General features: G+C 40.4%; 3 protein-coding genes across 5 annotated transcripts; 1 reads left to right on the top strand and 2 right to left on the bottom strand.

Annotated features, from left to right (window-relative positions):
* Positions 1–102: 102 nt before the first annotated feature.
* Positions 103–4,723, bottom strand: LOC105450706 (locomotion-related protein Hikaru genki). Its single transcript, XM_011690669.1, has 10 exons — positions 4,327–4,723; positions 3,429–3,517; positions 2,789–2,951; positions 2,328–2,498; positions 2,015–2,149; positions 1,757–1,900; positions 1,470–1,682; positions 1,006–1,218; positions 698–786; positions 103–573 (listed from the first exon to the last, which is right to left on the bottom strand). Exons 1-10 carry the CDS (start codon positions 4,421–4,423, stop codon positions 457–459), a joined length of 1,431 nt encoding a protein of 476 aa, XP_011688971.1. The 5' UTR covers positions 4,424–4,723; the 3' UTR covers positions 103–456.
* A 1,739-nt stretch (positions 4,724–6,462) lies between these two features.
* LOC105450705 lies at positions 6,463–9,027 on the top strand. The gene is made up of 3 exons (XM_011690667.1): positions 6,463–6,552; positions 7,489–7,880; positions 8,107–9,027. The coding sequence occupies exons 1-3, from the start codon at positions 6,463–6,465 to the stop codon at positions 8,357–8,359; spliced, it is 735 nt and encodes a 244-aa protein (XP_011688969.1). The 3' UTR covers positions 8,360–9,027.
* Positions 8,432–12,474, bottom strand: LOC105450704 (ras-related protein Rab-8A). 3 transcript variants are annotated; one of them, XM_011690664.1, is made up of 5 exons: positions 11,684–12,474; positions 11,286–11,346; positions 10,810–11,155; positions 10,489–10,491; positions 8,432–9,857 (listed from the first exon to the last, which is right to left on the bottom strand). In XM_011690664.1, the coding sequence occupies exons 1-5, from the start codon at positions 11,805–11,807 to the stop codon at positions 9,759–9,761; spliced, it is 633 nt and encodes a 210-aa protein (XP_011688966.1). In that variant the 5' UTR covers positions 11,808–12,474; the 3' UTR covers positions 8,432–9,758. The 3 variants fall into 3 exon arrangements, with proteins under 3 accessions (XP_011688966.1, XP_011688968.1, XP_011688967.1); XM_011690666.1 differs by lacking the exon at positions 11,684–12,474 and adding an exon at positions 11,474–11,562; XM_011690665.1 differs by lacking the exon at positions 10,489–10,491 and having other exon boundaries at positions 8,434–9,857.
* Between the last annotated feature and the right edge of the window lie 2,116 nt (positions 12,475–14,590).

A 14,590-nucleotide genomic window follows, 5' to 3' on the forward strand; every position in this document is an offset into this window, starting at 1 on the left:
GAGATGTGTATAAGAGACAGATATATATATATATATATTTAAAAATGAATGGAAATGATCGTGAGAAAAATATTTATTGACAGAAGATATTAAGAAAAAGGGATTTTATTAAAATCGTTGTACGTCTGGAAGAAAATTATAAATAAAATACTGGCCGTTCCATGATCTACGTTCAACGCAAGGTGCTCCTTCCAGTGTAATCTACTCGTGATTATTTGTCGATTCGGTAAATCGGTAACACTGTGACTATATTCATCCTGATAATATCATTATGCTTTACGTAACGTCTCTACCCTTCGAAACAAAGTGAGTACGCTTCCACGTTTCCACGGTTCTCTTAGTATTGATGCACGTTTGCTACCCGTATAATCAATATCGGAATGTCCTTCGTCATGTAAGATAAAATAGCACAGTATAGTCCATGAGAGATCCTTGGGAGTACTCAGTTTCTCGCTCTCACACCTCCTTGTAAGATCGGCAGGGCGGCGGTGGCGCGCTCCAAATGCCGTTTTCGCGACACGATGGTTTTTTCACTGGCTCCAGGGGAGTCACGTAGCCAGGCGAACATGTTACCTGTGTTTCATAAATTTCAGAATTACATATTTTAACATTTGTGGAAAATCTGTTTAATCGATATATTTATTGTATATTCCAATCTCGCATTATTACACGATAAAAGAAAATCCACTGCACTCGCCTGTATGTTATCTCCTGGTTTGTACCAAAACTTCAGAGGCGCGATTCGGCCGTGAGGGGGATCACCTGGATAAGGGCATCTTACCTTGCCTGCGGAACATCACACAATTGATTAATTTGTCGTTTTTAAAATCTTAATGATTTCAAAAAGGATTATATGGGGAAAATAATTTTAATATTACATTAATTTCTATTGTTCTTTGAATTGAATGAAATTCGCAGAACAATTTTGCGCTATAAATTAATGGATTATTAATTACACACTTGAAATGTTGGAATATTGTAAAACTTTGTTATGCGGACACTCACATACGGGCGGATCGTGAGACCAGGTGCCGTTCTCAGTGCATATGATGACCGCTTCTCCTATCAATTGATGACCCAGTTGGCAGGCGAATCTCACTAAGGCGCCGACTTTGTATGTTCGGCCGTGATAATGCTTCTTGTTGTTCTTGTTGGCATATCGCGGCTGCTCGACAATGCGTCCGCTTGGTGGCGTTTCCGGTACAGGGCAAGTGATCTCTACAAATCGTTATCATTTGTTAATTAAAGCTTCTACTAAGATTACAATTGAGGACAAATTATGATTCTACTTCCGTAGTTAAGAGATTATAAAGAGAAGTTAAGTCTAAAAAAAAAGAATGTCAACCAAGCATCGAGTGGTTTAGAAATTAATACTGGAATAGAAGTTAACGTTTATCAGGTTCAAATTTTAAAAATTGTTATTTAAAGAATTGTTTAAAAATAGAATAATTCCAAAATGACTGTTTTACTCTGACAAGTCGGCATAGATCCATTCCACTTGCCGTCCCCTTCGCACGTCATACTCTGCGAGCCCGAAAGCTTGTATCCCCACATGCAGATGAATACGGCTTTCTCGCCGTAGGTATTATTGTGCTCGTTCAGTACCAATAACGCGTTATCTCGAATATTTATCTCCGAACATTTGATCTTCTCGCAATGCGGCACCTCCGTCGACCATTTGCCTGCAAGAAGCATAATTTTCTTAAATTTTATATCCAACTGTACTCAGCACCGGCGAGGAAGCGTCGCTTCGTACCGTTGTACTGGCACGTGATTCTGGAAGCACCTTCTAATCTGTATCCCACCGGACACTCGAAAATGGCACTGTGTCCTAATCGGCTGCCCTCGATGCGACTGATTAACGGCGGCTCCGGGGCGTCCAAACCCGGGCACTGGACGTCTGAAAATGTCAAGCCATAAAATATTTGGGCGACTATACCATCGTTACTGCCTGCGATCAATATTGATAATAATATTATTATATACAAAATGCAATTTTATTTAGTGGCCGTACCTGTGACACGAACATGTATAGAGTTGTTGAATCCTTTCGGCGTGGTGCACGTGTATATTCCGGAATCGTGCGGTTTGGCGTAGAATATCGACAGGCGATACTTCCAGTCTCTTTCCCGTGCGGCGATCGCCCATCCTAGGACAAGTAAATAAAATGTAAGTTGTTTAAGAACAATTTGCTTGAATTTCAAAGCATTAAAGGAAAAAAATTTGATTTAAATCTGTATACGTCTCAATGATGTAACAATTCATAGGTCTCGCTTATATTTTCATCAGATTCGCGGTATAATTAACACTCGACGTTCATGACTCACCCGAAGGATATCGATGGGTTGAGCTCCACGTCCACTCGGGATTGCCCAACTTCCTAGCGAAGAGACACTCCAGGTGCAGGATACTTCCTGGGAAAACTGCGAGTGCACCGGTCGGCTCCACCACGGCCGAACCAGCGGGTAGACCGAAGTCGATGGTCGGCGGCACGTTTTCTTTTCGTCCTCGGACAACGCGAGGATCGAAATTAAAAAAAGGAATTGTCGACGACGTTTCGTACAACACAAAGGTGAAAGAATTACAGGACATAAAAAAAGTTATCTATACGTATTCTCTTATAGTATTCTGTTCGTCAGTCATAACTTTTTGAATAATTGGAGCGGAGTGTATATATAGACATTTATTATTAATATTTTATTATTATTATTATTTATTAATATTTTCTCGTAATATCTTTATACTTACATTGTATACGGATCTCAAATACGATTATATTATGACGTACCGGTGTAATTGGAGATCGCTGTGGTAGGCACGCAAACAGGTTCCTTTCCGTTCCACGTGCCGTTGCGGCAGTGCAGCAAGGAGTCGCCGATGAACTTGTATTTACCTATCTCCCGACATCTCACCATCAACCGTTCGTTGTGAGGTACACGAATTGTGTCCACCTGTAATATACATTAGTTCTCTAAAATAATCGAAATCGAGAAGTAATAACGAAGCTCTCGAATTTTCAATTATATTTTTTTTAACTCTGTCTTCTTTTTTTGTGTTTTTCTCTTAAAGTTTCTTGGCTTTAAATTGTAACATGAAACCTTACAGCCATTGCAATGATAAATTTAAAATATTCAGTTTTATGTTATAAAAAGAATAGATATATAAAAATAGGAGATATATTTTTATACTGATTATTTTTTCCGGCGACTAAATCGCTTGAAATTGCAATTAATTAGCGAATAGTAATAATTAAAACAATATTAAATACGCGAATTTAGATGGCATGAAAATTTTTACAATATAAAAATTTTAAGCTTGTCAGACTTGCATTACATTTAGGTTCGCTTCGTCACTATTGATAAACTTATCAACAGTTTTGATGTTATCAGTTCCGCTACTGAAGTAAGATAAAAAAGCGATATACTCACAGACATAGTGAGATATTTATAGGTGACGATAAGAAGAGGGTGAAGGTCTTTCAATATGCAAACATTTTCCAGTCCCAAATTCTCGGTATCTGCAAGCACACACGACAGATTGCTTGGAGAACTTGAACCTCGTATCTTTTTAGTTCGCGCACGCTCGCTCACACCCTCGCAACAGTAGCGTCCGAAGATCGATCTCATGTTTTATAGCGGCTTGCGCGATGAACGCCAAAATAGAGATCGATCCGACTCGATCGCGTGGCACATTGACGAAACCGGTTACACTAACGTCGCGTTCATGAGCGATCGTAACATGATGCAAAGGGTTGCACACGTGCTTTCCCTTGAATGTTGTCAAGGATAACTCAAGTCTTAACGACAAGAAAATAACGATTCTTTTATACAAAATGATAAGATTATAGAAAATCAAATAAATAGAATTAATCGTGTGTTAAAGATTCACGTTTATAAAGAAATAATCCACAGTTCTTAGAATTAAAAGACGGTTTGTAAAATCTACGTTCTCTTCCGCACCGCGAGAAGAGATTCATTTTATACATTATCTAATATTTCAAATAAATTGTAACAATATAAATACAATTAATATCTTTTCTCAAAAGAAAATGTCATATTTATATGGATTTTTCTACAGAAACGTGACTTTCTCATTCAAGATCAGTTGGCTTGATACAATCGCTAATTGATGCATCCCCTAACATCCGAGAGGTATTAAAAATTTCATCTTCCGTATACATTATATCCTACTTTTTCTACGGTTCTCTAATTATCCGGGAATATTCGTTGTCAATTCTGTCGTCCCCCTCCCCTTGAAAAATTTCGATTGTAAGAATTGTCGCTACTGAAACGTATATATCTTACGGTATAAAATGTATACACGCACCTATGCACTTGATATTCAGCGTGAGCAGGAGCAACGTCGTGGTCGCAATCGCGGCGACACGTGCACGCGTCCTCCCCGAACGGTCGTCGCGCGGCATGCTGCTGCTGGTGTCCTGGCGGATCACGGTCACGCAGGATCATGATTGACGGCGACGAGGGACGCTAACGCGGCGTGCAGGTAGCGAGACGGACGCATGATCGCGCGTCGCCGTACGATTTCGGCTGCCGTCCCGCGATCCCGCTCATTATCCCGCGCCAGGAACACGGCAAGGGCACCCTCGACCTCCCGTCGCACTCTCGAGCACCAATTATCACACACCCTGCAATCGGATGCGGGAGCGAGCGGCGATACGCCAGCAACAACGTCGATACTAAACATCCATAATCGGCGGGGGTGGCCCCGAGACTCCGCTATTCCGGGGGATGCGCATGCGGCCACCCCCTGTTCTTTCTCCCCATCCTCTGTCTTTCTCTCTCTCTCTCTCTCTCTCTCTTTCCACCACGCCGCTGCTTTCAACCCCAGAACTCCATTTGGTCCATGTGCCAGATCTGTAATTCTGGCCGCGGATATACTGGGTGATTATAACGCCGAATTTGTAAAGTTTGTATAGCGGTAAACAGGAATTGTGTGTTAAGTGGCTGATGTTGAGCAGATTCGCTAGTGATATCACTTTAGCATTATCGCCATTCAAAGAAACAAATATTAAATTATATATTTAATTGCATTATAAAAGTTATAATATATATGTAGGTGTATAGATGCTACTTCCCTTTTAGGTGCGAAAAATGAAAACAAAGTACAAACGCGAGCTCTCGAGTACGACTAAAGTGAAAGCTTGAAATATTGCAACATGTATAGAGAATAAGATAAGATTTTATATATATATATATATATATATAATTGCAATTATATAAATGTGTTATCTTTGAAATGTCACAGATATAACGTGTTGCAGATATACACAGATCTTAGAAAGAGAGAGAGAGAGAGAGAGAGAGAGAGAGAGAGAGAGAGACTAACTCGTCTAGCTCGAATTAAATATGAATAACGAATAACGAACTATATAAAAAGATCCATTATCAAAGTTAAATGGGAGGTTCTTTGAACACATCTTAATGATATCATTCAAGCCATCATATCATTTAGCCATTCAAAATTTAATATGTAGGCATTAAATGAGATTTGATTGCATTAAAAATGAGAGAGATTGACTATATCAAGTTAAATTAGATGTAAATACACACACACACACACACAGATAGGTCGACTATCAAAACTATTAAATTTTAATGAGAAATTTTTCCAAATTTTTTGTTATTTATAAATGTAAAAAGCGTAAGAAATAAAACGAGGCACCCTGTAGAGAGATTCTATATAGAAGTGTTATTGCGAGAGAGGAGATCTCTGAATCTCACTTTGTTCCCGTTTTAAGCATCTGTGACCTATCTTTCTGTTTCTTTTTAAAAGGTTAATGCAGCAAAGTACATGAGAATGAAAAATGGAGAGATGCTCAGACGCTATTTCCGGTGTTTTAGGTGCGAAAAATGAAAACAAAGTACAAACGCGAGCTCTCGAGTACGACCAAAACGAAAGCTTAAAATACTGCAAGCATGTATAGAGAATTATGAGATAAGATTATATAAGCAGATTAAGATAATTAAACATGCGATATATGTATTCGAGAAAAAGATCACGGACTGCTCATTAATGTATTAAATTCCTTTTATATTGTATTTATCATAATTTTTTAATTAATTGTTAGTCAACTTTCCTGTTTGAAAAGTCGCCATGTTTTGCGTTTCTACTTGAAAACAATCGCAGGTGCGAAAGTTTAAAGCGGAGAAGTTCAGACGTGTTAATTACAAGAATTACGCTCCAGAGCGAAAATGTATCGCAAATTGCGAATGACGTAAACATAACATACATATATATCTGCAAGTTATTTTGTATTATATAATTCATTATTCAAATCAAATTTATCTTTGTTAAAAATAACTATAATTGCTATCTTTTTTATTTAAAGTGAACTGCAGTTGCAAACGTGGAAGAGCGAGCTAGAGTTAAAGCTGACAATTTCAGACGCGTTCCACGCGTTAATTAATAATTGTAATCCAAGGTGAGAACACGTCGTGAATTATGGACGACGAAAACATGCCGAGCATGGAAGACGTCTCTCGATTGGAGCAGCAATTCCGCGAAAAGTTGTGCGAGTTGCAAAGCAACACGGTGAATAATACGAATGGCTTTATATTGATTAACACTCGAAGCGCACTTAACCCTTTGCGCCCAGCCGGTGCATCTGTGCATGTTCTTAAATCAATGCAAATGAAGCAATATCAATATACACACAGAGATATATAGATATTACCGAATATTACGGAAATATTTAGAGAGTGGTATCTATAAGGGCGACACTTCGACCGAACTCAATTTACTTCACCGAAGCGATTAACAAGTAACGCTCGTGCTATAGTTTGCCAACGTAAATAGAATAATTAGTTTTTGACTATTTAATACCTGAGGGAGGAAGACTGGATTACAGACAACGAATTATATACTTAGAAATTTTGCAATTCTACCGGTTCATTGCATTGATAAAGTTAATCGGAATTTGGTCGAAATCACTGTGAATGTGGACCAAGCTACTGTGACGGAATGTGGGCTAATAGAATACATAATGCAATCAATTCTTGTTTAATACGTGAAAACGAAAGATTAGATTAGAGATGACGAATTATATTAAATTGTTACGTTAATTAAAATTATACTAATTACAATGTATTATAACATGTAATTATATTCATTATAAACTTTGCTGTGAATGCCGATGGAATTAATTACCAAGTTTAGTATTAAGTTAATTGGATTTGCTCGATGGAAAATTACCTTTATGAAAATTATAGTTTTTTAAATCTTTTTTTAAAAAAAAAAAAGAAAGAAAATAATTTTATTTTTTACTTTAAAGTTTGAAAATAACTCGTGCCGTATACAGACTGATTTTTATAAATCTTTTCTCCCAATACAGAAATTTAATAATGTTAAAACAAAAATTTAACGTTCTTTTCTCTTTTTACGGAATTAATAAGCGCTTTATGCCGCGGCTGATTCGATTATTAACTGTATAATTTATAATAATATAAATTATGTACATTTCGAGGGCAGAATACCCTGCAGACGATGCAGAAGGAGCTGCTGGAAACTCGTCACGCTTTGTACAGCACGGAACTGGAGCTGGAGAAAGAGCGCGGTGCATCCCACGAGTTGAGGATGCGTCTGCGAGCGGTCACGGAGGTGGCGAACGAGTCGCAGCAGCAGCAGACGATGAACCAGGTCGAGAGCGTTCAGCTGCGGGTCAAGTACGACGCGATGGCGAAGCAATGCGAGTCCCTGATGAGCCAAGCCGCGGTTGCGAAGGCGCGCGAGGCCGAGTGCAAGATCCAAATTCGGAGCCTGGAGGAGAAGCTGCGCCGGACGGATGCGAGCAACAGGATCATGGAGCAAGCTCTGACGAGGCTTGAACGTGACAGTTCGCGCGTTATTGCCGCGATCGATCAGTACGTTTGCGAACAAGCTCGCAATTAAAAATGAGAAAACGTTCAATCTTACGCGTATTAATTATTTCACATGGAATCACAATCTTAACACACGCGCGGCCTTATTTCCAATCTTAACTCGAACGACGGACTCTCCAGTTGATTTTTCTGCGACGGTATAACGTCGATAGTCGAAGCGGCGGAGAATTTGATCTTGCAGCTTCATAATTCATCGTTGATCTTTTAGCAAAATCGCGCGACTCAGAGAGGAGCACCGACAACTGCAGAAATCCTGCGAAGAGACTGTAGTCTTCAATCAACGCTTGCAAACTGTCGGCCTGTGCACGCACGCGATACATCAAAAGGACAAAGCGAAAATCAGAGACTTGGAATACATGCTGGCCTCGATGGCCGTCAGAAACGCAGGCTCCGCGGAAGAATCCGCGAGTTACGACGCGCGGCGCCCGAAGACGGGAGAACCATCTCCGCCATTCACATAGAAGAATAACAGGACAGGATTTTATCAATAAATATACTGACACGTGTTATATACAGGATTAATAAAAAATGTATTATAATAATCGTTTTGTATATTTAAGTATAAGTTGAACAAGTTCCGATCATAAAAATGCAAACTTGCAAGATGCACATCATGACAACCAGCGAACGAAAGAGATTTGTTTATTTTTTTTTCTTCTTCTTTCAATTTACTGCAGATTCCTGTAAAAACGAATCTACCTCTAGATGCAAAGTAAATCCGCCGGAAGATAAGCTTCGCGTACCTTACGCTCGCCTCTCTTTCTCTCTCCCTCCCTCTCTCTCTCTTTTAGACCTAATAAAAATTCTATGACTATCCGTGATATAACAAAATTGTCTCTATAAAGTTCTTGTTCAATTCGTCACAAGGCATTTTTAGTTACATCAGTTAATGCTCTAGTACACTTTATACGTTTTCCCGTTAATTTTGTGAAAAAGCTATATCTGCTTAGTAACAGTATAAAAACGATTGTGATACCTATACTGCTTAATCTTAATTTTATTTTACTTTTTTTTTCCCCCTTACTTTTAGTCATTGTATGTGATGTTGTACGGTGTGTGTGATGTATGTTTCTACATATATTTATACTTTTACAGACACATGGTCCTCCGACAAAGAGAAACACATACGATGTAAAAAAAAAAATTATACTGAAATATGAATTGCGGAATTTTCGTGCATAAGAAAGACCGTATACTTCATCCCGTTGCCATAAAAATTAAGTAACACGTACTTTTACACTTAAAAACAGTGATCTCTCGCTAGAGACAAAATCGACCATTACCCTTGATATATAAGAAAACCAGAGGAGAAGTTCATTGTTTAATATATCACATGTAATATTTTGTTACCTGATTTAATAAATTACATCGTAAATTTGTTTTTTTTTTTTTTTTCAATAGACGACAGAATACAACAGATCACATCGCGATGGGATTACAGATCCCAGTCAACTTCAAGTCATCACGAGGTGGGAGAGGGTGGAACTATTTCACCTAAGTCCTTTTAATTATATCGATTAACAATATTTGCATAACAAACTGTAGCAGTTGTATCAACTAAAACGATATGCACTCTCACTCTTCTTCTCTATATATATGATAATAATAAAAAAATTTCAATACTTTCTCCTCTGAGGGTTTCTTCGGCAAAAAAGAAAAAGATACACTCATGCGAATAATTTCCGGGTCCTCAATTACGACGCGAATGACGTTTCATTGTCAAGGAATATACCCGCTGTACCCGATACTTGGGATGTGAAGAGTTCCATGGAACATCGGTTTTGTTCGACGAAATGAACATAAGTAAATAATGATAGTAAATAGATGCGCCTCCTCGAACGGTTGAAAATATTTGGGGGGTCAGAGTATAATACAACGGGCGAGCCAACTAGGTGGCTTCCTCTGTGGTTCTGAAGCTTTCAACTGATGACCGCCGCCTTTCGGTGGATTCGATGCCTCCTGCGTAAAACAAGACAAATATTAACAGAATGCATGGCACAAGCAAATACGTTTAGTGCACGAAACTCATCGTAATCTCACGCCAGTCTTTTATACACACTTTATTTGTGGCTCAAACGTTATTTATCATTCAGTCTAGCGATTAAGATAATTGTGTTAGTAAACGCAAAAACGTAACGTAGCATGCGTATTATCATTGCAATTTGTGTATTTGCTCAATTATCAGACATATTTGTCACAGAGTTAATTGCGAATAACGTAACATGAACCCAGGTGTTAAGCAAGCTTAGCGTAACGTAATGCAAAAACGACATATCTGCACTGCTCGAGTAAGACACATAGATTGGAATTGATATCGGATGTGTAAGGAATATTTCAGGCAATGAATGCGTTTGAATTAAGAGAGTTATTTGATTAGCATGAAGTCGCAATATTTTTTTAGTAGACATTCGCTTGCATATGCGATATTGTTAAAGTAAATGAATGAACAGAAGCTGCAAATGACATATGATCACAGGATGCAGCGATACATCATCCCAAAAAAAAAAAAATGCTTTGCTGGTGTTGTTACGTTATAGAATTCGAGATATGTAATTAACTTAAAAACCAACGGTGTACGGAAGAAAGTTACCTTCTGCCAAGATAGACCAGCACCAAACACAGAGAAACAGAGACAGGAAACAGAGAAACAGTTGGTTATTTCGTAGTACACATAAGGAACAAGAAATATGTTCGTGTGATAACTAATATACGATTAAGCGTATTTTTTTTCTAAATCATATTTCTAATTATTAATATGCGTATAGATTTTCAGACGGCTTTGAAATATGAATACCGATTACAGCACATTAATTACAAAAAACGTGAATATATTGACTGCAGAATCTAATCTAATCGGATAATGAATATCCGTATTCTCGTTGTACACGCGGCATGATTCGTGTCTCCTTACCAGTTTCTTTTCCATTTTCGCTTTGATATCGCGTGCCAGAGTATAAAAAGCCTCCTCCACATTGATACTAGACTTCGCCGAGGTTTCCATAAACTTAATGCCGTACTCCACAGCCAGTTGCTCGCCCCTCTCCTTCGTCACTTGCCTCTTGTCTGTGAGCTCGCACTTATTGCCTAACAACATCTTCTCCACGTCCGCCGACGCGTTCTCCTCTATATTACGAATCCAGTTCTTAATGTTCTCGAAACTTTTGTCGTTTGTAACGTCGTACACCAACATGATGCCCATCGCGCCGCGATAATACGCCGTGGTGATGGTGCGAAACCTCTCCTGTCCAGCGGTGTCCCTGCAAGCGCAAAAACACACCGCCGCTATACATCGCAGTACGTATCCAAGTTCCGAGTATTTCGGCGGGATTTAAATTGTGCTCGAGGCGCGAGGCGGCGGGGGAAGGATGTACATGAAGACATATTTACCATATTTGTAGCTTAATTTTCTTCCCGTCCAATTCGATGGTACGGATCTTGAAGTCAATGCCTGAAACGTACAAGGAGATGGTGAATCGAGAGATCTAGCCCGGGGCACGCTCCATCCGCGGGATACCGGCGGGGGGAGGTGCGACCGGGTGGGCGAGCGCGCGCGGTACAAGGATGAATCACGTTACTGTGAGCGGCGAGCACGCTCATAATGTGCCCTTTGTCCATTATCGTGTGTAACATTCCGCGCGGTCCGCGCGCGCGGACACACCCCGCGCCGCCGTGGTCGGCGATTAATAAATACGACGTAGAGGCGGACGGGGGGGGGGGGCGGGGGAGGATCGCGCGGGGGGAGAGTCGGCGCGGAGGAGATCGCGGAGACCGCGAGAGAGACGTACCGATGGTCGAGATGAAGGTGGTGTTGAACGCGTCCTCGGAGAAACGGAACAGCACGCAGGTCTTGCCCACGCCGGAGTCGCCGATCAGCAGCAGCTTGAATAAATAGTCGTACGTCTTTGCCATTGTCGCCGGCGATGATGAGCACGGGCTTGCCGCCGCCGCCGCCGCTGAGAGCTTCCCCGAGAGCGATCGTTATCGCTCACCCACGACCCCCCGGGCGCTTCCACGGAACGATGCTTCCTGGCGTTTGCGGCGACGTGAGAGAGAGTGGCGACCACGAAACTCGCAGGACCAGCTGGCCGAGTCTCTCTATCTCTCTCTGTCTCTCTTCCTGTCCCTCTGTCTCTCTCTCTTTCTTTCTTTCTCTTTCTCTTTCTCTCTCTCTCTGTTTCTCACCACCGAAGATATCTAACCACCTCGTCCGCGAGACATTTGACGAGGCGCGTTCTCCTTCCTCCTCGCTCGCTCGCTCGCTCGCTCGTCCCTCCTTCTCTCGTCCGTTCCGGGCTCTCCCGATGGCTCTCTCCGACTTTTCCGACACTGTCCGACACGATGACAGCACAAGACAAGACGGGCGCGGTGGTGACGCGTGGCTCTATAACGCGCTCGTGGAACCGCGGGGGGACGGGGGGGGGCTCGAGCGCGTATAGCCCTCGTACACGCTCGCGACCGCGAATTAACAAAGCGGATTAATTGCGCAAAACATCTGTCACAAAAAAGCGGGTGACAGGCCACACTAGTTAGTCCGCGCGACGAGAACGACGCGATTTCGCCCCCGTGTGGTGGCCTCCCTGGCGCTCTCCGCGCCGCTGACCGCGCTCCCGCTCCCGGCCGTGAGTGCGCGTGCGTGCCGCTCGCGTTTTTATGTGCACGCGTACGCAACACGTGTCTCGTCCCCGCGGCGATTGGCGCCGGCGTCTCAGACCGCGTCCGCAACTGGCAACAATCACGACGACGAAGGTCGAGCCCGAGAAGAAATTCCGTTGTGTTTGTCGCCGCCGGCTGTTCAGGGACGATTTGTAATCTGTGCGATAATCCGATCTTAAATTTAAAGATCTTATAAGTCCGGTCTTAGCTCTTAGGCCTCAAGATTCCGGCTGAATGAAATAATTTTATAATTATACTGCATATTTCGAAATCGCATTTAAAACTATCGTAAACGCAAGATTGGAATGAATTACTCCAGAATTCGTCAAATAATTTAATACAAAAATGAAAAAAAGCGAAACAAGATTCCTCTTTCATCCTGCTCTTTTTTCCCTTAAATGCCTTTCTCAAGGCAAGAAATATATTACACATATTCAACGAGATACAGGTAGCGATCGCGTGGCGTAGAGAGTTATGCGTCTGTTTCCTGTGCCGAAGACTCAGATTCAAATCCGAGAACGCATCGGATTTTTGTTCGATCGCTATATATTCATCTCGGAAGGCAAATCATTGATTTTCGCGGTGGCAAAAAAAAAACTGATTTTCTTGAAGTAATGGTAACATTTTTGTCTTAGGAGTCCTAAAATGAAAATATTACCATAAACTTCAAGAAAATCAGTTTTTTTTTGCCACCGCGAAAATCAATGATTTGCCTTCCGAGAGGAATATATAGCGATCGAACAAAAATCCGATGTGTTTCAGGAGGAGCTTTAAAAGCTAATCAATTGAAAATATTACCATTTCCGTCAGGGTCAGTTTTTTGCCGCCGTGTGCTCTTGGACTTGATGTCTTGAAAGGAGAAATTAGCGAATTCCGAGTGAACTTTAGAGAGTGAACCTTTTTCGATAATTTTATGTTGAATTCATGACACCATTTCTACACTGCGCACCGCGCTTCCGACAAGAGGCAAAGAAACTGATGACGATGATCTGACAAGATAGAAAGAAACTTTATTAAAACACATACATTATTTTTACCCTTATTCCCTTCTTTCCTTATTCAGATTACAGTTAATTTTCCTGTTTTTTTTTCCTAGCGCGAAACATCATATATACAAATCGTGGATTTCTCGATAATCTCGCTCGGTCGAAGCTCTCCAATGGAGAAGCTTTAGCAAAGTAGGACCAGTATTACTTTGAATTTTCTTCTTTTCTCAGAGCACAATACATTTTCGCGCGGATACAATTAAGTCGTACAAAGTTTCTCGTCAGGCTTCTCAATAATCCTGCTTACATAGCTCTCAATAAAAAAAAAACTTAGCTTACAAAGTCGAGTTCAGGCCTTAACTAAGACTTATTCTGATCACATATATTACAAATCTTTAAAATCGATTAATCTTTCTGTATTACAGAGGGATCAATTAAGATTAGACAGACATTGCCGTATAATATTTCATCTTCCAGCTAATTGAATAGGAAAAAAAGGCGACTTTATGTCCTTCCTGTGTCGAAACAATCTTTCTTTCGGCGTGACGCAATACACAGGCCGCGTTATCTTTCAGGATCCAGGATACAATCAAAGCTAAACATGCTATGGTCCTGTTAGACAGGTAACGCTTATTTAACATCGTGTACATACACATGTATATTATATACACGAAGAACAAGCATTTAGAAATAACTTTCAAATTACGTTCTGAGGTTACAAGAAGTAATTTTACAGTTAATTTTATACAGGACATCCAAGATGTGCTAGAGCGTATTTATTAATTATAATCTTGATACGAGCTTACCGATCGGCAATATCGTTAATAGAGCTTAACTGCAAGTATTAATTAATACAGACAACTATATTGTGAATTCTATCTATAAATTAAAAGCTGATCAAGTCGGTTCTGAAACAGACTAACTTTAAAATCTTAGTTGCCTGAAAATGGTCAATGGCTTAATGTGCAACTTAAAAATAATACATAAAAATATTTAATACTTATCTTATGAATTATTTTAGTTAATATTTTATTAAGTATTAAATTATTTGTT

This window comes from Wasmannia auropunctata, unplaced genomic scaffold (genome assembly GCF_000956235.1).
Source record: "Wasmannia auropunctata unplaced genomic scaffold, wasmannia.A_1.0 LD336057.1, whole genome shotgun sequence".
NCBI classification, from domain to species: Eukaryota; Metazoa; Arthropoda; class Insecta; order Hymenoptera; family Formicidae; genus Wasmannia; species Wasmannia auropunctata.

Bases quoted from the DNA above. Each gene is read 5' to 3' on its own strand.
- LOC105450706 (XM_011690669.1), bottom strand. From the start codon at position 4,423: ATGCCGCGCGACGACCGTTCGGGGAGGACGCGTGCACGTGTCGCCGCG. The intron at 1,901-2,014 runs GTACGGCCACTA...TGACATTTTCAG, and splicing joins TATACATGTTCGTGTCACAG to ACGTCCAGTGCCCGGGTTTG. The intron at 1,219-1,469 runs GTAAAACAGTCA...AACGATTTGTAG, and splicing joins ATCTATGCCGACTTGTCAGA to AGATCACTTGCCCTGTACCG.
- LOC105450705 (XM_011690667.1), top strand. From the start codon at position 6,463: ATGGACGACGAAAACATGCCGAGCATGGAAGACGTCTCTCGATTGGAG. The intron at 6,553-7,488 runs GTGAATAATACG...TTTCGAGGGCAG, and splicing joins GCGAGTTGCAAAGCAACACG to AATACCCTGCAGACGATGCA. The intron at 7,881-8,106 runs GTACGTTTGCGA...TTGATCTTTTAG, and splicing joins GTTATTGCCGCGATCGATCA to CAAAATCGCGCGACTCAGAG.
- LOC105450704 (XM_011690664.1), bottom strand. From the start codon at position 11,807: ATGGCAAAGACGTACGACTATTTATTCAAGCTGCTGCTGATCGGCGAC. The intron at 11,347-11,683 runs GTACGTCTCTCT...TGTACGTTTCAG, and splicing joins CACCTTCATCTCGACCATCG to GCATTGACTTCAAGATCCGT. The intron at 11,156-11,285 runs GTAAATATGTCT...TTGCGCTTGCAG, and splicing joins AAAATTAAGCTACAAATATG to GGACACCGCTGGACAGGAGA.